This window comes from Dromiciops gliroides, chromosome 3 (assembly GCF_019393635.1).
Source record: "Dromiciops gliroides isolate mDroGli1 chromosome 3, mDroGli1.pri, whole genome shotgun sequence".
Lineage (NCBI taxonomy): Eukaryota > Metazoa > Chordata > Mammalia > Microbiotheria > Microbiotheriidae > Dromiciops > Dromiciops gliroides.
The window spans coordinates 545,696,770-545,723,569 of NC_057863.1; the positions used below are offsets into that span (position 1 = coordinate 545,696,770).

Below are 26,800 nucleotides of genomic sequence, written 5' to 3' on the forward strand. Positions count from 1 at the left end.
AACAGGAAAAAGGGGCTAGCGAGCAAGATTCGCAAGGCAGTAACACAGAAAGAATGTAGAACAGGGAACCCATAATAGCTACCTTAGTAGCTTTAATTCCATGGGGAATACAAAGACTAAAGAACTAAATAAATTTATGGGACCATGAATCAAAGAGCAAAAGTCTAGAATGGAATAGCCTAGAAAGGGAGAAGAAATAAGGAAGAGAATAAGGGAAGGGAAAACCTTTTTAGAAAAAGGTATAGAAAATGAAAATTTAAAAACTAATGAGCAAAATTAATTAAGGGGAAGGAAAGTAAGGGGGAAAGAAATGATTAGATAAAAGGAAGAAAGAAAAAGGAATTAATAAGTTAAGCAAAACTTCAAAATTAGTGAAGGGGATAACAAATGGGTATGAGGTGGGGCTTGAGAATGAGAGGAAGAGAATCAGTATAGGAATAGGGTTGTCTTAAAGTAGATATACTAAAATAAGCTGAAGAGATTTAATAATATATTTACAGAAGAAAAGGAGAAAATCTCAGCTTGGAAAAAATTAATATTTAAGAAAAAGAGAAACCTAACACTCATAACTTTAAATATGAATGGATTTAATAATTCAATAAAATGAAGAAGAGTGACAGATTGTATAAAAAAATAAAACCCCACAATATGTTGCACATAAGAAACACATTTTAAAAACAAAGACATATACAAAATAAAAATGAGTTGGAAAAAAAATTGCCATGTATCAGGTGAATCCAAACAAGCAAGAGTTTTAATCATGCTACCAGACAAAGCAAAAACAAAATTCACAGTATAAAAAATGATAAACAAAAAAACATAGACAAGAAACCAATATCAATATTAAACTAATATATTATAAGTGCCTTGGCATCTAAATTAATAAAGGAAAGATGAATTAAAAGTATAAGAAGATACGGACAATAATACAATAATGGCAGAAGATTTCAATGTCCCTCTCTCAGCTTTGAGTAAGTCTAACAGAATGATAAACAAAAGGGAAAACAGAACTGAACAAATTGCTGTAGAATCTAGAGCTAAGAGATTGAGGAGATCTTCTAAATGGGGCTATATAGAATATGCATATTGTGGTCCTGAAGGACCACAGAGAACTTTTCCAAGAATTGACCATCTATTACGGCATGGAGATATTGCCCAAAGAAAGGCAAAAAAAGGTAGAAATGGTAAACATATCCTTTACAGACCTTAACGCAATAAAACTAGTGTTCAGTTCAGGGAACAGAAATAAAAGGAAAAAACTTAAATGGAAACTTAACAAGAGATCATTAGTAACTTCAGGGAGAATAATTTTCAATTGAATGAGGTCAAAAGCTATATTGCAAGGAATTTAAAAGGAAATAGAGGATACATGGAAACATCTTGTACAAATGACTTTTAAAGGAGTTTAGTTAAGAAGAGGAGGTGAAATATAGGACAATCTATCCAGGATGCTTTAAGGGGTAAACAACAACTATTTTATCTGCAAAGTTGTCATGTGGAAGAATATTAGCCTTCTGTTTGTCCCTAGAGGAGAAAATTAGGAGCAATCACAAAATAATGGATATTTATATAACACTTTAATGCTTGTAAGCTACTTTCCTCAGAATAAGCCTATGAGGAAAGTTGTGTAAGTATCTCCATTTTGTACAGGAGGAAACTAAGGCTCAGAGAGATTAGATAACTTGCCCCAAATCACACAGCTAGAAAGCAACTAAGGCATATATGACTCTAAGCCCAGAGCTCTTTCCATTTTACCAGGGCTGCACTTTCAAAGAGAAAAATACTCCAGGCAGAGGCTTACTAGGGTGTAGTACATCAAGACTATTCACTCCTTCATTATGGACACTATGTTTCTGTTAATTCAACTTAAATTCACTTAAGTTTTTTTGGCTGCATTGTTAAGTCATATTGAATTAAAAGTCCTCAGATCTTTTGAAGCTATTGGCTATTTAGCCATGCCTTCCCAATCCTGAACTTGTATAGTTTATTTTTTAAAACCTAAGAATAAGACTTTATACTTATCCCTATTAAATGTTGTACTATTAGATTCAGCTTATGAATTATCACCTGCAGAGATATTTCTGGATCTTGATTCTATCATCCCAAACACTGCCTATTCCTTTCAACTTGGAGTCACCTGCAAACATGATAAGCATGGCAATCATGCTTCCATCCAAGTAACTAATAAAAATGCCTAATAGCACAGGCTAAGGACAGATCCCTGGAGTACTCCACTAGAAGCCTTCCTGTATAACAACATCAATCCATTAATGACTTTTTAATCTCTTTGTCTATAAGAAGGAACTGAAGTCAGAGGCAAAACACTCATAAAGAAGGAACAAGGGTGGGGCAGCTAGGTGGCACAGTGGATAAAGCACTGGCCCTGGATTCAAGAGGACCTGAGTTCAAATCCAGCCTCAGACACTTGACACTAGCTGTGTGACTCTGAGCAAGTCACTTAACCCTTAGTGCCCTGCAAATGAATGAATGAATGAATGAATAAATGAAATAACTATGGACAATATAAAATGGAAGTTTGGTTGCCAAGACACACATAGGAACTAATTATTTGAATACAATTACAAGACATTCTTCACACAAATAAAGTATAAACCAAGGCAAATGCTCGATGGATGGGATTTAGATCTCTCTTTCCCCAAAAAGGAAGATGGGAGAATGCAAAGGCCAGTTCTCAAAAATTTAAATCCCCTTCTTCCTAAAAGGGAAGGAAACCAGAGAAAGACAATGCCTGTAAAATTAAAGAAAGGTTTTTATTAAGCTGGGAAGAAAAAAAAAAATTAACATGCTGCATGGGTAGTATCCAGCCTATGCTGAATAGGGCCCCAGTTAATAGATTGTGTGGGTTTATGTACATTTTAAACAAAGGTAGTTAAGGAATTTTGGAGGGAAAGGTAGTCTTAGAAAGTAATGAGTCCGTGGGTTCCATTCACAAGGGGAGGGGGAGTGAAGCATTCCAGAGCTCAAGGATGTGGCCTTTGGTACACAAATCAGAAACCATTGGCAATAAGCAGTTCACAGTTCAAGGCTTGATTAGGAGATGTCTTGATAAGGAGATCTCTCAAAAACAGGATAATGCTGACAGTCCCATAACCAAAGTTAGGGGAGAGCTGAAGGCAATAAGATCATAAATGGGATACATTCATAGTCTCATAGGTTGTAGTCAGATAAGTCTTTGAAGATAGGGATGTCTTGGGGCAGCAAGGTGGCACAATGGATAAACCACTGGCCGTGGATTCAGAAGGACCTGAGTTCAAATTCGACCTCAGACACTTGACACTTACTTAACTGTGTGACCCTGGGCAAGTCACTTAACCCTCATTGCCCTGCAAAAAAAAAAAAATTTAAAAAGATAAGGATGTCTCTTGAAGGTCCATAAACCACCATTACCAAAAAGTTCAGGATCTGCTTCAATGCTGGTATAAGCTTAATTGGCTTAAGAGTTACTAATTTTCCAGTCAGGTTTACTCTAGTCACTGCAAGATTGTTGGTGTGTTAGCCAAAGCAGCCAGTCCTCATACAGTTGTTCTGATTACCTGGATAATTGGGGAGCTCAAGCAAATCAAGGTATCTATTTTCACAAAAGACAAATCTAAATCATTAGAGAGCTAGTCATTGCTCTTAGATAGGCTGGGCCAATATAATAGAAAAAACAACACTAGTGCCATAACAATCAGATTTCCAAAGAATTACTTTATTGATCTAGAAAAATAATTACAAATTCATTTAGAGGAACAAAAGGTCAAGAATATCACTCAATCAATCAATATTTACTAAGTGCCTACTAAATGTTAGGCATTGCTAAAGCACCGGGAATAAAAGAGACAGTTCCTGTCCTCGAGTTGGGGAGACAGCATGCAAACAGATATATACAAAGACAGCTATATACAGAATAAAGAAGAGATAATTAACAGAGACTAGGAATTGGAATTGTGAAAGGTTTCCTGTCAAAGGTGGGATTTTAGTGGGGACTTAAAGAAAGCCAGGGAAGTCAGCAGTCAGAGTGGGGGACAGAGAAGGGAGAGCACTTCAGGAATGGGGGACAGTGAGAGAAAAAGCCTACCTTTGTAAGATGGAGTGTCTTGTTTGTGTAACAGCCAGGAGGCTGTCACTGGATGGAAGAGTGTGTGTTGGGGAGTAAGGTGTAAGACTAGAAAAATGGGAGGGGGGCAGGTTATCAAGGGCTTTGAATGCTAGACAAAGCCTTTTGTATTTGCTCCTGGAGGCCATAGAGGGCCACTGGAATTTAGTAAGTGGGGTGGTTGGGTGATGTGATTAGATGAGCTTTAGGAAATCACTTTAGTGACTGAATGGAGGATGGACTGGAGAGAGACTTGAGGCAGGCTGACCCACCAGCAGGGTAGAGATGATGAGGGCCTGCATCAGGATAGTGGCAGTATCAGAAGAGAGAAGGGGGTGTATTGGAGAGGTGCTGCAAAGGCAGAATCGACATGTCTTGTCAACGGATTGGATATGGAGGGGAGGGGACAGGGTGAAAGACAGTAAGGGCTGGAGGATGATGCCTAGGTTTCACGCCTGAGAGACTAGGTCAATAGTGTTGCCCTCTACGGTAATAGGGAAGGTAGGAGGGAGGGGAAGATTCAGAAGAAAGATATCGAGTTCTGTTTTGGACATATTGAGTTTAAGATGTCTATTGGACATCCAGATCGAGATGTCTGAAAGGCATTTAGAGATGTGAGGTTGAAGTTCAGCAATAGTTTGGGGCAGGATAAGTAGATTTAAGAATTATCAGCATAGGGATGGTCATTAAATCCATGGTAGTTGATGAGTTCATCAAGTAAATTAGTAAAGTAGTAGAAGAGAGCTCAGGACAAAACCCCAAAGGACACCCACAGGTAAAAGGCATACACCCCTTAAGAATGAGATCTGACGGAATACTATTGTGCTATCAAAAATGATGGACAGGGTTCCAGAGAATCCTGGGAAGAGTTGAACTGATGCAAAGTGAAGTGAGCAGAAGCAAGAGGACAATTTATATAACAACAACAATAGAGTGAAGATAATCAACTCTGAAAGATTTAGAAACTCTGAACAACACTACTGACAAAACATAATTCCAAAGGATTCATGGATGATGAAATATGCTATCTACCTGGATAGACTCAATAAAAACTGAAACGCATTTTCTTCTTTCTCTCTTTTTTTTTCTTTCTTTTCTTTTTGACATGGATAATGCAGGAATTTGTTTTGCATGACTATACATATTTGTAAAGGGTTTTGTTTTTCTTACCTTATTGTAATGGGAAGGGGAGGGAGGGAATTCAAAATTGGAAATAAAACTGAATTTAAAAAAAGAAAGAGCCCTTGATCAGGGACCAGAGTCTAGTCCAGATTCTAATACTTACCTCTTGTGTGACCTTGAATAAAACCCCTTGACTTCTCTGTGTCTTGCTTTCCTCATCTAGAAGAAGAGATGAATAGCATCCCTTAGCTTGGCATTCATTGTCCTTGACTTGTCTTTTAATTATCTATTTTTTTCTTATTCTTAACTTGGCAAATCTTGACAAATATGAACATTTACAGGAAAAGGGGGGATCACATATGAAACCCCATATCTCAATTACTCAGAGCTTGAATTTCTTTTTAAATTAATATAATACATTCTACTCATTAGGTTGTTTTTTTTTTTTCAGGGAAATGAGGGTTAAGTGACTTGCCCAGGATCACATAGCTAGTGTCAAGTATCTGAGGCTGGATTTGAACTTAGGTCCTCTTGAATCCAGGGCCAGTGCTTTATCTACTGTGCCACCTAGCTTCCCCTACCCATTCTAAAGAAGTCCTGCTAGTCTGTGTCTCCTTAATCTACCTCTATTTTTATACTAATTTTTGTTCATTTTTTAAAATGCCATAATGACCCTCTTTCTTTTCTTTTCTTTTTTTGGTAACATTATTGTCACTATTCCTTTCTCCTCGAGTCCCCACCCTGTTCCCATAAAAAAGAAAACAAACAACAACAACAAAAACCCCTTCATAGTAAATAAGCCTGGAGAAGCAAATAGGATCCACACGTTGTCCACGTCCAAAAATCTGTTTCAATATGCACCTTCCTTGAGTCCTCCACCCATTGCCAGTCAATGGGTACATAGCATGCATGAATTATCACTGCTTCTCTGCAGTCATAGCTGGTTATTGCTTTGATCAGCGTTCTTAGGTATTTCCAATTAGTTCTTCTTTAAAATATTGTAGTTACTGTATGTAACAGTTCTGTTATTCTTCCCTTTGGGGCATGTGCAGGTGTTCTCTGCCTTCCCCTAAGAGACAATATGGAAACTTCAATATGCAAAAACATCATCTGCCTGTTTCTGGCTATGTAAGTGTCATTTCCTGGTTGTCTTCCCACCCATACTGGTTGCTGTGCTAAAGCCTATGACATGAAATGCCACCCCTACTAGTAAAAGAAATGGCTCCTGGTTGGAGTCTCCTTTAAAGGTAGCTCTTGAGAAGATAAGAAGTAATTCCCCACTCCACTCAAGTGGCAAATTCATCTCAAAGTGTAAGTCTGACCACGTCACCCCAACCCTTTATTTAATCAACTCCAGTGGCTCCCTATTGCCCTCAAAATCAAATAAATATAAAATCTCTTATTTGGTTTATAAAGCCCTCTATAACTTCTCCTTTTCCTACTTTTCTAGTCTTACATCTTATTCCTCCCCATCTCCTCCTCTGGCCCCAACATACTCTGGGATCCGGTGACACTGGCCTCCTCATTATTCCTCTCACTAGACTTTCCATTTCCTGACTCCAAGCATTTTCACTGCCTAGAATTTTTTGTCCTTCTTCTAGCTTCTCTAGCTTCCTTCAAGCATCAATTAAGCCCCTCTTCTATAAGAAGGCTTTTTCTGATCATCCTTCATGCTAGTGCCTTCTGAAGGTCTTTTGATTATTTCCAAATTATCCTGCATATATTTGCATGTAGTAGTTTGCATTTTCTCTTCCCAGTCAGAATGCAAGCATCTTGGGGGCAGCTGGGTGGCCCAGTGGATAAAGCACCTGCCTTGGATTCAAGAGGACCTAAGTTCAAATCCGGCCTCAGACACTGATCCTGGGCAAGTCACTTAACCCCAATTGCCTTACCAAAAACCCCTCCAAAAACAGAATGCAAGCATCTTGTGAAGAGGGACCACCTTTTGCTTTTCTTTACATCTCCAGTACTTAGCACAGTTATTGGCATATAATAGGTATTTAAATAAATGCTAGTTGGGGCAGCTAGATGGCACAGTGGATAGAGCACCGCCCCTGGAGTCAGGAGGACCTGAGTTCAAATACGGCCTCAGACACTTAACACTTACTGGCTGTGTGACCCTGGGCAAGTCACTTAACTCCAATTGCCTCACAGAAAAAAAAAAAAGTAAATAAATGCTAGTTGACTGATTGACTCCAATATTTCTATGATTCTTTACTGTATTTTTGTGTGTGTGGGAATATACTATTCATCCCATATCTGATTTTGTGTACTGATTACCTTTTTTACTTTCTCCCATCTTTGGGAAAATCCTAGGCTAATGGTCAAAGGCAATATTCTGTCATTGGCAACTTTCCCCAGGAAGTTGAGGTGAGGTTGAGGAGCCAATGAATGTGCAGACCTCAAAGACATGTAAACGACAGGGATTGGGGTGGGTCACCAGCCCCTGTGGTCTCAACAGAGTAAAGCCTAGTTAGCCACTGTGCCATATCTGGTTCTTCTCATTTCATTCTGCATTTTTCATATCATTCATATCAATCTTCCCAAGTTCCTCTGAATTCATCCCTTTGGACATTTCTTCCAACGTACTCCACATTTAGATACCCTAATTTGTTCAGCCATTTCCCATTTGATGGGTGCTCCTTTGCTACAAGGAAAAGTTCTACTATAAAAATTTTCTAGGTATGGGTGATTCCTCTCTTTGATTTCTTTGTGTTACTGGTAGTGGCTACAGGGCGAAAAGATTTGGGGGTATAGTAATGGTTATACTAATTCACTATACATATCTTCTGCTCTAGCCATACTGAATTACTGACAGGACCTGAAATATATTACATACTTTTCCACCTTTGAGAGTTTGATCATTCCATCTTTTTTCCCCAATCACAATCCCTGCTTATCAAAATCCATCTTTCATGATTTAATCAAAACAACCCTTTCTCTATGAAGACAATAGCCCAGTGTTTGATAAACACAGGAATACAAACCACTGGGGGAAGGGTATCTTTTTTTTTTTGTGTGGGGCAATGGGGGTTAAGTGACTTGCCCAGGGTCACACAGCTAGTAAGTGTCAAGTGTCTGGGGCCGGATTTGAACTCAGGTACTCCTGAATCCAGGGCCAGTGCTCTATCCACTGCGCAACCTAGCCTCCCCCGAAAGGGTATCTTTTTTAAAAAGAATTACCAGGGGCAGCTAGGTGGCGCAATGGATAAAGCACTGGCCTTGGATTCAGGAGGACCTGAGTTCAAATCCGGCCCCAGACACTTGACATTTACTAGCTGTGTGACCCTGGGCAAGTCACTTAATCCTCATTGCCCCGCCAAAAAAAAAAAAAAAAAAAGAAAAAGAATTACCAGGGAAACTGGAAAACAGATGGGAAGAAATTAGGCTTGGACCAGCAAATTATACTATATACCACAATAAGTTCTGAATGGGTAACCTAAATATAAAAGATCATATAAAAATTTATAGTATCATGAAAGGAGATACCATTCTCAACCATAGCTGTGAATAGAAGGGAAGAATTCTTAACCAAAAAAGGCATATAGGTAATCATAAAAGGAAAAAAATAGACAATTTCAACTACATGAAATTTTAATGCTTTTGCATGACCAAAAATTAATGCAGAAAGGAATGATTAATTAGGGAAAAAAAATTTTACATCACATATCTCAGACAAATTATTAAAACTCTCTGGGTCTCAGTTTCTTCATCTATGAAATGGGATAGACTAGATGGCATCTGATGTCCATTCTAGTGCTGTGGTCTATGATAAAAATATGATATCCAAAACATATAGGCAATTGATCTAAATATATCAAACCAAGAGCCATTATCCAATAGATGTGTATTCAAAGAATTATGAATGTCTTTTCAGAAGAAAAAGAAATATTCAATAAGAAAGATGGCTCCAAAAATAAGAGAAATGAAAATTAAGGTGGTTACGGAACTGCACTTTACATTTATTTTTTGTTTTTGTTTTTGTTGCAGGGCAATGAGGATTAAGTGACTTGCCCAGGGTCACATAGCTAGTGAGTGTCAAGTGTCTGAGGCCGAATTTGAACTCAGGTCCTCCTGAATCCAGGGCTGGTGCTTTATCCACTGTGCCACCTAGCTGCCCCTTACATTTATTTTTAAGAAAAAATATAAATGCTCTACTTGACATTTTAGGCATATGTCGACCAAAAAATAACTTCATTTAATTTATTTAAATAGAAGAAGGGGTTTCCTGGCCTCAAACTATATCATAAAGCAGCAGCCATCAAAACTATTTGATACTGGATAAGAGATTGAGAAGTAGATTGTAAGGTCTAAAATTCTAGCTGTGATGTTTAAAATCTAATGTGTGATTGACAAATTAGAAAAGCTTTAGCAAGAGTTTAGGCTTTTAAGTATTTATTAAAGTGTATTAGAAGTTAGTGAAGATAGAGAGAGAGAGAGAGAGAGAGAGAGAGAGAGAGAGAGAGAGAGAGAGAGGGAAAAGCAACCTTCATCTAGCTATCTAAGAGCAAGCCTCTATCCTCCCATCAAGCCCCAAGTCCAGAGCCAAAAGACCTCATTTCCCTGCAGCTTCTCCCAGAAGCCCCCTGTGAAACAGGAAAGAGGGCCATCCACACACACAGCTCCAAGCTAATTGGCTGGTAACTTTGATAGACAAGACCTACAGGCGTTAGACATAACTTCTGGAAGCCAATCCGACCTTTGAAACCCTAGAAAGGTCACTTCTGGATGCTGAAGTCACATGCTTTCTTTTCAGGCCAGAGCTTACAATGTCCCTCCCAGCAGGGTGTGTCATTCCAATTCTCACAAGATCAAGAAAATAGGCTAGCACAAGTAAGAATCAGAATGAGTGGAACTCAATAACTCAGTGTTCAATAAACCTGAAAACATAAAGTACTTAGGAAAGAAGAAAGCACTGGGAAAACCAAAAAAGAGTCTGGAAAAATTAGGTTTAGGCCAACATCTTATGCCATATTCCACAGTAAATTCAAAAGGGATATATAACATCAATATTAAAGACTATGCAAAAGTAAATTAGAAGAGCAGCACTTTGTATACCTTTCACAACTATCTTAAGGAGATGTATTCTTTTTTTTTTTCCCTCTTCTTTTTTTATTATTGACTTGATTAGGGCACATCACATGTTCCCCCTATATCTTCTACCTCACTTTTACCATTTTATGTTTTCTCATTATACAGTCTAGTACCACAAAATACATTGATTCACTGGTAGTGGGGTCATGGGGTTATTAATAGTTTGAAATTCTTCTTCTAATGATGACATTACAGGCCTGTTCCTCCACCATCACTTTTATTTAAGTTCTGCTTTGACCTTGTGTATTTTTAGAAAAACAGAAAGTGTTTGTTGTTTTTTTAAAAGCCATACTTGTTTTTGTCTTTCTAGATACACCCCCCCCCCCTTTAATAATCTCTACAAGGTGGGGGCAGCTAGGTGACGCAGTAGATAGAGCACCAGCCCTAGAGTCAGGAGTACCTGAGTTCAAATCTGGCCTCAGACACTTAACACTTACTAGCTGTGTGACCCTGGGCAAGTCACTTAACCCCAATTGCCTCACTAAAAAAAAAAAATCTCTACAAGGTAATTTATTTTGTCGTTTGTGTTTTTGTGTATTTATTTACCTTTCTTATGTTTTGTGGTCCTAGGACTTTTCAAAACAAATAATCTGCTCCTTTTGGGGGTGGGATGGTGGGGTAGGAATGCTACAAATGACCCTGTTACATAATGTCTTTCTTTTTTCATTGATGTGTAGGCTCAAGTTTTTCATGTATTTTGCCACTTTGTGTTGCATCCTGTATTCCTTTGCCCTTTGAAATGTTTTATTCCATTCTGTGGTTTCCACTGGGTGCAGAATAGCCTTTCATTATTTGAATTTCCTTTCCTTTATATCTGAATATCTTTCTCTTGGTTGCTTGTAGAATTTGTCATTTGACATTGGATTTATTAAATTTAATCACTATGCCTTGAGGTTTGCATCATAGGGCTGCTTTGTGTTGTTTTCTTGGAAGCAATCTATAGATTTTTTTCAGTTAGCAAATTGTTTTCTGTAATCAGAAGTTCTGGACAGTTTCTTATTTTTTGTTTGTGGTTTTTTGCATTATGGTGGTTAAGTTGTTTTATTGTATTCTGGGAGAATTGTGATCGGTAAGCCATTTTTCTATATTAAGAATAATACGCGGGGGCAGCTAGGTGACACAGTGGATAAAGCACAGGCCCTGAATTCAGGAGTACCTGAGTTCAAATACAGTCTCAAACATTTGACACTTACCAGTTGTGTGACCCTGGACAAGTCATTTAACCCCTCATTGCCTTGCAAAAAAAAAAAAAAAAGAATATGCTAGGGGCAGCTAGGTGGTGCAGTGGATAAAGCACTGGCCCTGGATTCAGGAGGATCTGAGTTCAAAGCCAGCCTCAGACACTTGACACTTACTAGCTGTGTGACCCTGGGCAAGTCACTTAACCCTCATTGTCCTGAAAAACAAAAGAAAACAAATAAACAAAAAACCCAAAACACTGGATACTTAGATGTGGAAATTTCGAGATTAAAATTGAACCCAGGGGAGCTGATTACAAATTGAGAGAATTCCTGGCATAGGATACTACATATCAGAGATATGCTGATAAATGTTTAACAACCAGATCTGGAGTGGACAAAAAAATGTTCACACAAAATATGTGCAGGCAGCTAGGTGGCACAGTGGATAAAGCATTGGCCCTGGATTCAGGAGGAACTGAGTTCAAATCCAACTTCAGACACTTGACACTTACTAGCTGTATGACCCTGGGCAAGTCACTTAACCCTCATTGCCCGCCAAAAAACCCCAAAACAAACAAAAAGAGAAAGAAAAATATGCTTTGCTTATATAAATCATACTTTTAAAAACAATATTGCTTTTTTTTTTTTGCTTCTCCCAAGTTGTCTTTCATTTCAGTATTTTTATATTCCCAATCTGTTGTTCTCTCACTTCCTTGGAGAGAGTCAGGATTAAAGTTTTTATATTCTGCTAATTATTTCTGCTGTATAGCCCTTGGCTATACATTCTGTTTTTTCAAGATTCTTGTTTTTCTTTTGAAAAATTCAGGAATATCCTGCTGTGGTTTCAAGGTCTCTTGAAACGGGTGCCTCTGCCTCATCTGGTGATAGTTCAGTTTCCTTTGTCTTGTAATATTTATTTGGATATATTTGAACTTGTTTAAATGCCTTGGTAACAGGCAGATGGGTGGTATAGAGGATAGAGCACTGGGCTTTGAGTCAGGAAGTCTCATCTTCATGAGTTTAAATCTGGCTTCAGACACTTACTAGCTGTGTGAACCTGGGCAGGTCACTTCACCCTGTTTGCCTCATCAGCAAAACAAGCTATAGATGGAGATGGCAAACAGTATCTTTGCCAAAAAACCCCCAAATGGGGTCATGAAGAGTCAGACATGACTGAAAAACAACTGAAGAGCAACAACAAATGCCTTGGTGGTAAACTTCCTTTCCAATCATTCCTATTGATTTGTCTGCTCGTGCTCAGTTTTTAACTGAGCTTTCTTCCTGAGATCTTTGGGAATTTCAGTCTTTTTTCGTATTATTCTCAACTGTTCACATTCTGACTCTAGATCCCCTTTGCATAGATATAAAAATTAGATGCTTTTGCTAGATACCCTTATGCATGTAACGATTGGAATAACGCCACCTGCTGGATACTAACTGTAGAAGAGTTCTGCCCATGAAGCGAAGGTCTTTGAGGGCAAGACCAGGAGTCTTTTCTTCAGGAGTCAGGAAGTGACGCGGACTAGTGGGAGGAGGAAGGAAGAGACTGGCGCTCAGTCTCGCGCTCTCTTTCCTTTGGACTCTGGTGGAGAGCGGAGCTAGAAATGTGCTCTCCCTTTAATAGCTAGGAATTTAGGCCTTTTTCTCTCTCTTTACCAAATTCTTATTCTCCTTAATAAATGCTTAAAAGTCTAACTCTTGCTAAAGCTTATAATTTATTGGCGACCACTCATTAGATATTTTAGACAGTTTAGCTAGAATTTTAGCCCTTAACAGATGGCTGACCACGAAGAGGAAAGCTAAACTTCAGTCTTCTGATCTTCTGGTTGGGTAAGAAATTTCCCCTCCCTCTCCCTTTAACTGCTAAGTACTGGCGTACTGGCTGTGTTTTCCTTTAAATTTTTTCGAATGGACCTTTTAAACTCCCTAATTACCCTATTTTTGATTTTAGTCTGTTTAACCAGACAAATGGGGGATAAGATCATGTTAATGCTTTGTTTTTGTGGATTTTCTATTTTTCTTTTTATTTTTGTTAAAAGAGCCAGCAACTTACTCACACAAGGAAATATCTCTCCCTCTCCCAACCATGCTTTTTCAGAGAAACCTGAAGAGATTCCCGCAGCTTTTCCCAGTTCTAACACTAATTGTTGCTTTAATTTTGCATGCCTGGAGGCAATGACCCACCCTCTAGAAGCTTTTAATCCCCTAGCACCTGGAGGCAAAGTGGGGGAAGAGGAATCCAGGCCTGAGTTCAAAATCAAGTCTGATTCAAATTGCTCTGGTCCCTCCCCTCCTCTCCAGACCCTACCCTCTACTCCTCCTATGGCCAAGCCCATTGCTTCCCCTGCCTGGGAAGTCCAGAGATCTGATGCGCATGCTCAACTTTCTGTAACTACATTTGCAGCTTCAGGCTCAGTCCTTCCCCAGCCTGGCTGTGCTTCTGAGACAACCTTAGAAAACCCTTTAAATTCCAGATATGCTCGTTTTGTTCATAATTTTGCTAACCTGCTTTTGTCTTTAATTAGTAATCTTATAAAGCATTTGTATGGTGAAAAGACTGACAGACAATATAGAGGGGTTAAAGAAGAAAAAGTTAAGCTGAATAAGAATAATAACAATCAACATAGTTCAAGACTCTGCTTCTTTTGCCATGGAAGTATATATATTTTACAGAAATGTAGAAGTAAGAAGCAAGGTATTGATATGAGTATTGGGGATTTTAGATATCGGAATCAAAAGTGTTCTAAATTCACTCAGATTATTAATAGTATCAGTTCAGAGGTTACATAGGATTTCTATGCTATTACACCTACATTTTGAAATTAATGGTATGGGTTTATTTTCATAGAGATTTTCATGCTTTTGAGATTGTGTTTTATACTTAGTTTTTAAAACAAGGAGAATATTTGTAAAAGCTTTTTATAGTCATGTGATCAAGTTTATATTTTATAATACTCTTATTAATATTAAGTTCATATTCATTTAGATTTCCCTAGTTTGAATTTCATTGTCTTTTATTGTTCCATGTGTATTTTTTTTCTATTTATTCATCTCTAATTTTGAAACATTGCAAGATGGTTTTGATTTTATTATACAATGTTAATTCTAGGAGTATTGTGCTCCCATATTCTGAGTTGTTTGTTTTTGTTATTTTTTCTCAACTGATTATTTGATCAAACTCTTTAAAGCATTTCCCTGGCAAATTGTTTGCCATGGCAAGTGTAAATTGATTCTAGAAGTATTATTTTTGATAAGCATATTCCAAAAAAAAAAAAAAGAGGGGAACATTTGTAAAAGTTGTCTTTGAGATTGTGTTGTGCTTTAACTTTTATTTAAATATGTTCAGATTTTTCAAAAAAGTAATTGTATACTAAGTAAAAAAAAGGGGTATTATTTGAAATTGTTGCATAATTATATATTGTGTTCTGAGTCAAGATGTATTCACATTTTTTGCAATCATTTATTATCCTCAATTTTTAAATCCATATGAGACTTGGATTATGGGAACTTATCATTTAAGACATTAATTGCCTTTATTCTGAGTTATCAGATGCCAGTTGGCCAAGATGCCATCCAATCACAAGAGGAATACATGCAAGAGCAGACACTGAATTGTCACATGAGGGGAGACATGCATGAAGTCAAGGTATGGCCGAGGGAACGGCTTTTGACTAATGTTGAGGTTGGATTCTCTTGGTTTAATATTTTATTTTATTTTTCCCCACAATATTGTACAGATGGCTGGAAGTATTCATCCCACCCATCTCACTTCTACACCTGGCTTCCATGCTCCCTCCTATATGCCTGATGCCATGGACATCTCAGTCCCATGCATCTGATTAAGTCTGACTCAGTTTCTTCCAATATGTTCGGTGGCATGGACATATATTCCATCCACCTATTTTAAGCCTGGCATACTGTATGGGCAGTACATATTGCTCAAGTGTGGGAATGCTCATATCCCATCATTTCTCTGTTCTTTTATGGTAACCCCCATAATTATCTCAGGTGTCATGATAAATACAGTGTTGAATTTGGCCTTGACACCTGTTACCAATTATATTAGATTTTTTAATTTCTCATAATGGCATGAGGATAATTAGGCAGATGATGCAAAAAGTGATAAAACAAAGATAAAAATTATTTTTATTAATTAATATTGCAGCAATTGTCTTCTCAATTACCCTCCATAAGGGGGGACTATAGTAATATTATAATTTTAAAGAATGGTTCAATTTTTGTTTTATTATATGTTTCATGTGTAACAACTAAGATTCTGAATTCCCTTAGACATGTTTTTGAGAACTTTCATTGTTGGATTTGATTATTGACAAAGCTATTTTAAAGTTGTGTTAAGCTCAATTTTGTAGGAAATTTTCCTGGCTGATTACCAGCATCCACACATCAACCCCTGAAAAGACTTCCATTCCACGACTACACCTAGAGGACATCTAAGAAAAGACTTTCAGAGACTTTAAATGAACAGTTTTGATTTGTTGTTTTTGTTGTTTTTTTTCTCTTTCTGTTATAATATACACCATCTGTAACATGTACTCTCTGCAGAGGCCCTCCCTTTGCAAGACTAATGTCAAAGCGTCGGTTCATGAGGACAAAAAAAAAAATCGCCCCTCTGGACAAAACTTTCCTCTCTTCCTTTTCTATATTGTTGTTCACATATTATTAGCTAGCAATAGTTATTATATTCTTTTTACTGTTCCGTCAAGGAAACATTTTGTTTCTTGAGGAACAACAGGGGGGACTGTAACGATTGGAATAACGCCACCTGCTGGATACTAACTGTAGAAGAGTTCTGCCCATGAAGCGAAGGTCTTTGAGGGCAAGACCAGGAGTCTTTTCTTCAGGAGTCAGGAAGTGACGCGGACTAGTGGGAGGAGGAAGGAAGAGACTGGCGCTCAGTCTCGCGCTCTCTTTCCTTTGGACTCTGGTGGAGAGCGGAGCTAGAAATGTGCTCTCCCTTTAATAGCTAGGAATTTAGGCCTTTTTCTCTCTCTTTACCAAATTCTTATTCTCCTTAATAAATGCTTAAAAGTCTAACTCTTGCTAAAGCTTATAATTTATTGGCGACCACTCATTAGATATTTTAGACAGTTTAGCTAGAATTTTAGCCCTTAACATGCATAAATATAAAAGCTTTCTCAGCTTTCCCCCAATGTGGAGAATGTTCACTCGCCCCAGTCCCTACCCTAGGTAACTTCTAGGAGGTCAGAAATAGCCCTAGATGGAGTCTAATAACTTTTCTTTTGTGCTTGATAGAGCTCCTATATCCCTACCCTCCCCCCCCCCCCCACACACACAGATAGATTTTAATTCCCTTTCTTCTTGTCTGGGTGAGTGCTGCTACTCCATGCTACTGCCCCAGGCAGAACATAGATCTGCTTCCTTATACCTCCCCTCCTCCAGAAGAGGGTGGACAGAGTTAAAGTATTCTGTTTATTGCCACAGAATGGTAGAGTGAGGGGGAAAAGCAGCGACTATAGCCCCAACAAGAGTATTGCTGAGTAGATCTCAGAGTGCAAGCCTATGGGTTGAGTTGCTCTGGCCTGCTAGAGCATTCAGGCTGGTCAGGGAGAGGGTGCTGCATGAACACCTTAGGAATTAGGGATTATCCTTCTCTGATGTAGATTTCTTGGTATCTTGACCTGTGGAGATAGCTGTATTTTCTTTACCTTTGCACATAATTCTTATTTGGGAGAGTTTTGAGTTCCTGAGGACTGGAGAAAATGTTTAGCCCTTCATCTTATTTGTAACCTGTAAGTCTCTGCTCCACTGTCTCTTGAAGGCAATAGATCAAATACTTGTGTCCTGATCAGAAGGCTTCATCTCGACTAAGTATTTCTCCTTAAAAGATAGGGTAAAGGGGGCGGCTAGGTGGTGCAGTGAATAAAGCACAGGCCCTGGATTCAGGAGGACCTGAGTTCGAATCTGGCCTCAGACACTTGACAGTTACTAGCTGTGTGACCCTGGGCAAGTCACTTAACCCCCATTGCCCCCCCAAAAAAAGATAGGGTAAAGATGTGTGTTGGGGGATATAATAATTATCAAAACTTTTCAGTCTTCTTACACCTTACTCCCTGACACATACTCTTTGATCCAGTGACACTGACCTCCTAACTGTTACATGAACAAGAAATTCCATCTCTTGGTTCTAGGCATTCTTTCTGGTATCCCCCATGCCCAGAATGTTCTCCCTCCTCCACTCCAAGGAGATGTATCCTTAACCAAACAAGACATAGGCAATTAAAAATTAATTTTATCTTTCGTAATTGCCTCTATCCCATGTCCGGTTTAGAACAGAAGCTTTAATTTTTCATGTAATTGTTACTGATTATGTGTAATCAGAAATGGCTACATGAAATTAAAAAGCTGCTACACAAACAAAATGAATGCATCTAGGTTAAGAAATGAAGCAGCTGAACTGGAAAAATCTTTGTATCATATTTCTCAGATAAGGATTTGGTATCCAAGATATATCAACAACTAACAGAGTATATATGTATGTATGTATGTATGTATGTATGTATGTATGTATATACATACACATTCAGACATATACATATAATCTACACATACATATGTGTGTACATGTCACCAAAAGCCATTCCTCAATAAACAAGTAGGCAAAGAATATGAAGAAACAGTTCTTAAGAGAAACTATTAAAAAACCACATTAGGAATGTTCCTAATCATTAATAAAAGAAATGTAAATGAAAACACTTGAGGTTTCACCTCACACCAAACAAATGGGCAAAGATGGCAAAAAAAAAACAAAAATAAAGAAATCTGAATAGTTAATGTGGGAAGAGAGGCACATTAGTTCTTTGTTGGTAGAGCTACAAATTGTACAACCATTTTGGAAAACAATTTGCAATTATGCAAATAAAGTGACTAAATGTCCATACCTCTTGATCCAGAGATTCCATTGGTAGGCATAAAGCCCAAGGAAGACATGGATAAGAAAAAAGTCCTCATATATAGCAAAATTTTTATAATTTATTTGTACTTTGTGGGCAGCAAAGACCTGGAAACAAGTAGACGCTCATCAACTGGGGAATGGCTAGACAAACTGTGTTGCTGTTGTTGTTCAGTCATGTACAAGTCTCTGTGACCCCATATTGGTTTTATTTTTTTGTTTTTCTTTTTAGCAAAGATATGGGGGTGGATTGCCATTTCCTTCTCCAGCTCATTTTACAGATGAAGAAACTGAAGGAAATAGGGCTAAGTGACTTGCCCAGGGCCATACAGCTAGTAAGAGTCTGAGGCCAGATTTGAACTCATGAAGATGAGTCTTCCTTATTCTAAGCCCAGGGCTAGATGTCCTTAGGCAAATAAGAAATTCAGAGAAGTCTCACATGAACTGATACAGAGTGAAGCAGACCAGAAAAACCTCCAATATACGCAATGACTATAACAATAGAACAGAAAGAACCACAAAGCAATGGAAAGTGAACGGTGCAGAATTATAAGAATAAACATGACCCTGAAGAAGAAATATGAGAAAAGACATTCCCTCATTTCTTTTCTTTTTTTTTTTTTTGTGGGGCAATGAGGGCTAAGTGACTTGCCCAGGGTCACACAGCTAGTGTCAAGTGTCTGAGGTCAGATTTGAACTCAGATCCTCCTGAATCCAGGGCCGGTGCTTTATCCACTATGCCATCTAGCTGCCCCCTCATTCCCTCATTTCTTTGCAGAGGTGGGAGATATATTGGGTTGGAACATTTTTAGACTTTTTCAATGTATTGGTATTTTTTGAAGATTTTCTCTTTTTTTCTTTCTTTAAAAAGCACTGTTACATCAGATGGCTCTCTGGTAAGGGGAAGGGAGAGATTTAGTCAATGTAATAAAAAAGATTAACAAAAATTTATTTTCAAAAACTGTGAAATGGAGTGTCTCTACTGTATTTAAATGATACATTTGGTGATTTGTAGAAATACAGCCAAACTGTTATCACCTATTCAAATGACCTTATCTTGGGGTTTTAAAATTTTATATCTATGAGTTAGTGATTGAGTGGAGTAGATATAGCTCCAGGCAATGAACTGCTTGCAGAACCCTTCTTATTGATGTTAAACTTTTTAGTATTGTAGCACTGAGAATGACCCTGTTTGTCAGAAGACTCCATATGCAGGTACAGGAAAGTAAAAACATTAAATGGAAAATTTAGGACATAAATAACTTTGGCATCTTTGTTTTTGTAGATTTCATGAAGTCTGTGAAGTGGGATTTTTCAAAAGTATAATCACTGGGGCAACTAGGTGGTACATTGGATAAAGCACCAGCCCTGGATTCAGGAGGACCTGAGTTCAGATCAGACACTTGACACTTACTAGCTGTGTGACCCTGGGCAAGGCACTTAACCCTCATTGCCCCCCCCCCAAAAAAAGAAAAAAGTACACTCAAAGACAATCTGGGAAAGGCCAGACAATTTTTAAAAAGGTCTCGACTGGGGCTGACTCTGTAGCCTTTTCTGACTTGCCACATGGCTTGCTTTTGACTAAAGGGAGACCATGAAATATGAGGACTGGCTGAAGGAATTGGCTCATAAGACCACTTCTTGGGCACATCTAGCTTAAGGTTGTGCTAGGTTGTGCTTGGTCACCTCCCACCTCCTACCTCCCAACCCTGCTGGACTCTGCTACTGATAATTCTAATCATTGGTGAGATCTATGATGGGATCTCAGGATTTCCCAAACTCAAACCTGAACACTTCCCATTCAAAATATTCTTTCACTCAAAATCAGGAAGGAATTCCCAGGTACCAAGGGGCTATGTACTCAAAGACATATGGTGACAGGGAAGAGAACTGCAGCCTGGTGCTTTCTCTTCTCTTCTCTTCTCTTCTCTCTCAGACCTGATATTCAAACAGTTGCCAAGTCCTGTGTAACATCTCCTTCTCTCCTCAGACTCTGTCATCATTCTCATGCTGCTTCTCATCACCCCATACTGGAATTATTACAGTAGCTTTCAAGTTTGTCTCTCCCCAGTCAAATCTATCCCCCACTCAGATATCAAAGTAATCTTTCTAAACTGCTGGCCGGAGTATGTCATGATAAATTCCAGTGGTTCCTCGTTGCCTCCACAATCAAATATAAAAGCATTGGACTGGCTTTTAAAGCCCTTAGGTAGGTCGTGCAGTAGATAGAGAACTGAACCTGGAGTCTGGAAGTCCTGAGTTCAAATCCAGCCTTAGACAGTTCCTAGCTGTGTGAGCCTGGGAAAGTCATTTAACTTTGTTTTCCTCTGTTTCTTCAACTTAAATGTGGAAATAACAGAACCTATTTCCAGGGTTGTTGTGAAGATCAAATGAGATAATAATTGTAAAGCTCCTAGCACAGTGCCTGGCACATAGTAGGTACTTATTAAATGTTTCCTTCCTAACTTCTTTCCTTCCTTCCTAACTTAGCCCCTTCCTATATTTCCAGTTTTATCACACTTTACTCCCCCTCCACCTGCTCTATGATTCAAATACAGTGGCTTCCTTGCTGTTCCTCATACAAAACATTCCATCTCCTGACTATACATTTCCCCTGGAAATTTCCTCATGCCTTGAATTCTCTCCTTCCTTAACTCTGCCTCCTGGCTCCCCTGACTTCTTCCAAGTCTCTGCTAATATTCCACCTGCTGAAAGAAGTCTTTCCCAGTCCAGCCTAATGCTAATGTGTCAATTATCTTCAACTGATCCTTAAACATCTTGTTTGTACGTAGGTGTTTACATATTTTCTTCTCCATTAGTCTGTGAGCTACTTGAAGAAAGGGTATGCTTTTGCCTTTTGTTGTAATCTCAGGGCTTAGTAAATGTTTAATAAATACCTGTTGACTGATTTGATATTACCACCACTGAACCCTCCCCTGTAACAACAACAAAAAAAAGTTAAACAAAACTGACTGACAAATCAACTGCATCTCACAATATATGCAATAATGTTTCCCCTATATCTCTACTAAGAGAAGGGATGTGTGTTTCATCTTCTGTTCTCTAGGTCTAAAATTGGTCAGAGCAATTAATTCAAGTTCTGCTGCCATTTGTTTTCATTTTTATTATTGTAGTCCTTGTCTATATTGTTCTCTTGATTCTACATTCTTTGCTCTTTACAATGTATCATATACATCTGCCATTTTCTCTAACTGCCTACTGGATATATTTGCCTGAAGGTCACCTAAGTGTCTCAAATTTAATATGTCTAAAACAGAACTCATTATCTTTCTCCCCAAACCTATCCCTCTTCCTAAATTCCCTATTTCTGTCAAAAGTACTCCCATTCTTATAGACACTCAGGTTCTCAACCTTACTTCACTCTCATACTCACCTCCCCATATTTGTTGCTAAGTCTTGTTGATTCTGCTCCCTCAATGTCTTTCACATCCAGGCTCCTCTACTTGTATCATGCCTTCCCTAATCCAGGCCTTCATCACCTCTCATCAGAACTACTGCAACACCCTTCTAATTAGTCTCTTTGCATTTGACTCTGTCCTTTCCAATTGATTCTCCTCATGGTTTCCAAACTGTTATTCCTAAAGCACTATTCTGTCTCACCTCTATTCAATAAGCTTCCTTCAGTGGTTCCTTATCACCTGTAGCCTAAAATCCAGATTCCATCATTTGGTACCAGCTTATCTTTCCAGGCTGATTACATATTACTCCTCCTTTTTCATCTTATGATCTAGACAAACTGCCCTGTTTGCTGTTTACCATGCACAACATTCCACTTCTGGCCTGGAACTCCTCCACTTCCATGACTAGAATTCTCTTCTTTTTGGAACTTTAGCTCCCTTTAAGACTCAGGACATTTTTTTAGGACATTTTCTTTAAAAATTTCTTCCTTCTTCCTTTGGTTGTTAGTGCCAGTCTTCTCCACCCCATTACTACATATTTATTTTGTATGCTTATTATCTTATCATAGAATATTTTGCATTCTACTCCCCTGCTTCCAGTAAAATGTAAATTTCCTGAAGGCAGAAATTGTCTCATTTTTAAATTTTTATCCCCAGTACTTAGCACAACCTTGGGTATACAGTAGGTGCTTAATAGATGTAAGTTGATTGATTTTTCTCTGAATTCTTGATTTTCACCACTTCTTTCAATATAAGAATAGCTTATTATATTAAAAAGATAATTTGTTCAACTATTCCCCATCAACAGCTATCCATATTTTGTTTCTAATTCTTTTTTTTTTGTATCAGAAAGAGTTCCCATGAATATTTTGTCATAAATGTGACCATTCTTTTTGTTATTGCTCTCCTTGGGATATAAGTTCACTTGTGAGATTAGTGGTTCAAAGGGGATAAATATTTAATGAAATTTCTTATATAATTACTTTTAAAAAACCTATGTAGAGTTTAAAAGTTCTGACACAAACAAAATTATCAGAGCAGAATAAGAACAGAATTGGGAAAAATTCTACATCAAATGTTTCTGATAAAATCTTGAAATATAAGATATATAGGGAAGCTGTCACAAATCTATAATACCAAGGGCCATTCTCCAAAAGAAAAATGATCAAAAGATACAAATAAAAATTTTTGAGAAGAATATATACAAATGTACTATTTCTATGTTTTTTTTCTTTTTTGAGGTTTTTCCTTTTTGCTCTGATTCTTCTTTCACAGCATGACTAATGCAGAAATATGTTTAATGTCATTGTACATATATAACCTATATCATATTGCTTGCTGTCTTGAGTAGGGGGGAGGGAGAGGAGGGAGGGAGAAAAATTTGAAACTAGAAATCTTATAAAAACAAATGTTGGGGGGCAGCTAGGTGGTGCAGTGGATAAAGCACCAGCCTTGGATTCAGGAGGACCTGAGTTCAAATCTGACCTCAGACACTTGACACTTACTAGCTGTGTGACCCTGGGCAAGTCACTTAACCCCCGTTGACTGCAAAAAACCCCCAAAACTAACAAACTAAAAAACAAATGTTGAAAACTATTTCTACATGTAACTGGAAAATAATAAGACACTTTTATGAATAAAAAAGAATATATGCAAATGAACAACTATTATATTAAAGACTTTTCTAAATCCCTAATAATAAGAGAACTATAAATTATAACAACACTGAGGTTTCCTTGATACTCATCAAAATGGCAAAGATGATAAAAATGGATATATTCAATGTTAAGAGAGCATCTGGCAAGGTAGGTATAGTAAAACAGTACTGATAGAGCTATGAATTGGTTTAACTATTCTGGAAAACAATTTGCAATTGTAAAGGGGCTCTGTAATGCCCAAAATACAGATATTTCTTAAGATTGTCATCCCTTTATTACCAAAGATCTATTCTATCTAGTTTTCTAATATTCTATTCAGCTTCTTCTTTCCTATTATCTTTCTGTTAAATTTCCTTAAGTCTGAAATTAGGATGCTGAAATCCTCAATGATTATTGACTTGCATCTAGGTCTGTCTTGAATTCACTTAACTTTTCTTTTCTTTTTTTTTGGGGGGGGGCAGGGCAATGAGGGTTAAGTGACTTGCCCAGGGTCACACAGCTAGTAAGTGTCAAGTGTCTGAGACTGGATTTGAACTCAGATCCTCCTGAATCCATGGCTGGTGCTTTATCCACTGTACCACCTAGCTGCCCCCTAATTCTTTTTTTTTTAGCTTTTCTTTTAAGTACTTAAATCCTATGGCATTTGTTGTATGTATTTTTAATACTGATATTATTCCAAGAGCTATGATGCCTCTAAACAGACTATAGTTTCCTTGCTTATTTTCTCCACCACGTCTATTTTTATTATTGACTTGCCTGAGATAAATATTGCTACTCCTACTTTTTTGGATTCTACTGAGACATAATAAATTCTACATCATTCCCTTATTTTAATTCTGTATAAATCTTTACATTTTAAAAGTTTTGTTTTCTAATCCATTTTAATCACATTCATGGTTATAGATGCTAGAGATTCCCCCACCCCTACAAATCTCATATTTCTTTTTTTCCACCCTTTCATGTGAGGCAATCTGAATTCTATCCTCTATCTCAAAGTACTCGTTTACTCTTCACTGCTTCAGCCCAGTCTTCCCCACTTATTTTAGTTTATACTTTTTCATTGATTTATTTTTGAAATATCTCCTGTAGCAGTAAGAGTAAAGTTCATGAGATCCCTACTCTCCTGGATCAGATAAAAATGTAGTTCGTGGGGCAGCTAGGTGGCACAGAGGATAGAGCATTGGCCCTGGAGTCAGGAGGACCTGAGTTCAAATCCGGCCTTGGACACTTGATACTTACTAGCTGTGTGAAAAAAAAGAAAAGAAAAAAAAATGTAGTTCATGAGGTTCTTATTTTCTTATACCACCCCCACCCCCAACAATCTCTTGTAGTGTTCTAATTACAAAAAAAAAATTGTAAATTCCTCCCTCCTTATTTCTGGTCTCTGCATTCCCCCCACCCCCAATCCCCTTTTGAATATTGAAAATAGCATTCCTCTCTTTTGTTCCTTCACTGGCTCTTCAAAATGGTGGAGCTCTGAAGGAAAAATCATCTCTTCTTCCTCTTTCAGTATTATGCCCTCAATCATCACTTAGCCTACTTGAGTTGTGAAACTATGTTTACCTTTCTTAATTAAACTTTTTATGAAAATTTAATTTTCTGTTGCAACTGCCTTTGACGTCTCTATTTAGTTGTATGTTCTCAAACAATGAGGTCTAGAAGTCACAAATTTTGTTATAAATTCTTTTTGCCTAGTAAGATTATGTTTAATTTTTGTTAAAGTTATTCTTCATTGTAAGCTAACTTCTTTTGCATCTTAATAGATCATATTACAATACTTTCTCATCCTTGTACTTATTAAATAGTTCTATATGATTCTGATTGAGGTTCTTTGCTATGAGACCTGTCTCTTAGCTGTTTGCAATTTTTCTTCTTTGACCTGGGAGCCATATATTTTGACAAATACACTTTTTGGCTTTATCTGGGATTTCCCTCTGAGTGTAACCTTGGGATTCTATCAATATAACACCCTTGCCTTCTGATTCTAAATGTGGGCAATTTTCTTTCATAATTTAAGTAAATTTGATACAGATTTTCTGTTTTGTCAGTTTCTCTTCTTTGAGCCTGTCTTCTTAGATTAATTCTCTGTGCCCCATCTTCCAGGTCAGGTTTTTTTTGGTGGTGGCGGTGGTGGTGGTGGTGGTAAGATATCTCATTCTTCCATTGTTTTCTGTTGCTGCTGCTGTTGTTGTTTTAACATTGTACTTATATTTTTAGATAAGAGTCATGGGTCCTGACTTCAAATCCTGACTCTTCTATTTACTACCTATGTGACCTGGGATGTCACCTAACCTCTCTGATGGACCTCAGTTTACTCACCTGTAAAATGAAAAGTTAAGAATAAATTACCTTTAGACATCTAGCTCTAGATGAATGATCTTTGATTGCTGAACTTTGGAATCCTCTATTCTTTTTTTTTTAAGAGTGTTCATTGCTTTACTAAGGTTTCTTAGCTTTTGTTCTAGGATAGTTATTTTACATCTGATCTCTTTCTTTGGTTCTTTTATTAGGCTTTCCAATCACTTTCAAAATCCTTGTGACTATTCCATATTCTTTTCTGGATTTATTGCTGAATCATTCTCTCCCTCTGTGGTTTTTTCTTGGGATTCTCATATTTTATAGCATTTTTTTCATTTCAGCAGGAATTTTTCTTTGCTTATTTATTTCCTCAATCTTTTTGCTCTTCCCCCTCACCTCATAGGGATTTGACTCCCAAACTTTACCATATGAATAGGCAGAGGAGTCTGATAGAATCATTGTTAATGGGAGACTTTACTGAGATTGAATGATGAAAAGCCTTGGTGTTCATTCTCTTCACTTACGGTTAATTTCAAATTTTATTTTAATAATCACTGTAGCCACTTCTCTGGGTGAGAAGCACATAGCAAGGAATATTCATTATGTGACCTGAAATGGCAATGGTAGTGGGGAGCTGATAAATGCAGTGAATTTAGAAGTGGTCAACGAGAGCTCCTCATGACTGTCCACCCCATCCCACCTACTACAGTTAGCCAGATTCAAACTTTGATTCAGTATCTAATATAACCACTGACCACAGTAAGTCCATAGCACAGGGTGGGAGAATAGGGGAGGGGAGAGGTGGAGCACAGACTTGAAAATACAACCTTTATTGTTGTTCTATAACATTTTCTGTGAGCAATACCTTGCAAGATTTCTTTTCTTTCTTCCTTTTTTATTGCTCTTTTACTGTATTTGTCACACTTCTTATTCTTTTTAAGCTAAGGTGAAGATAGTTGTATTTGGCCAGGATCTTTTGTTTCACTATCTTGCCAGAA

General features: G+C 37.7%; 1 protein-coding gene across 1 annotated transcript in view; it reads right to left on the reverse strand.

Moving 5' to 3' along the window:
* Positions 1-26,800, reverse strand: part of XRRA1 (X-ray radiation resistance associated 1) — a 122,317-nt gene that overhangs the window by 86,160 nt on the left and 9,357 nt on the right. Inside the window, exon 2 of the mRNA XM_043997609.1 lies at positions 5,385-5,440. Within this exon, the coding sequence (XP_043853544.1) occupies positions 5,385-5,440 (56 nt within the window). The remainder of the gene's footprint in view (positions 1-5,384; positions 5,441-26,800) is intronic.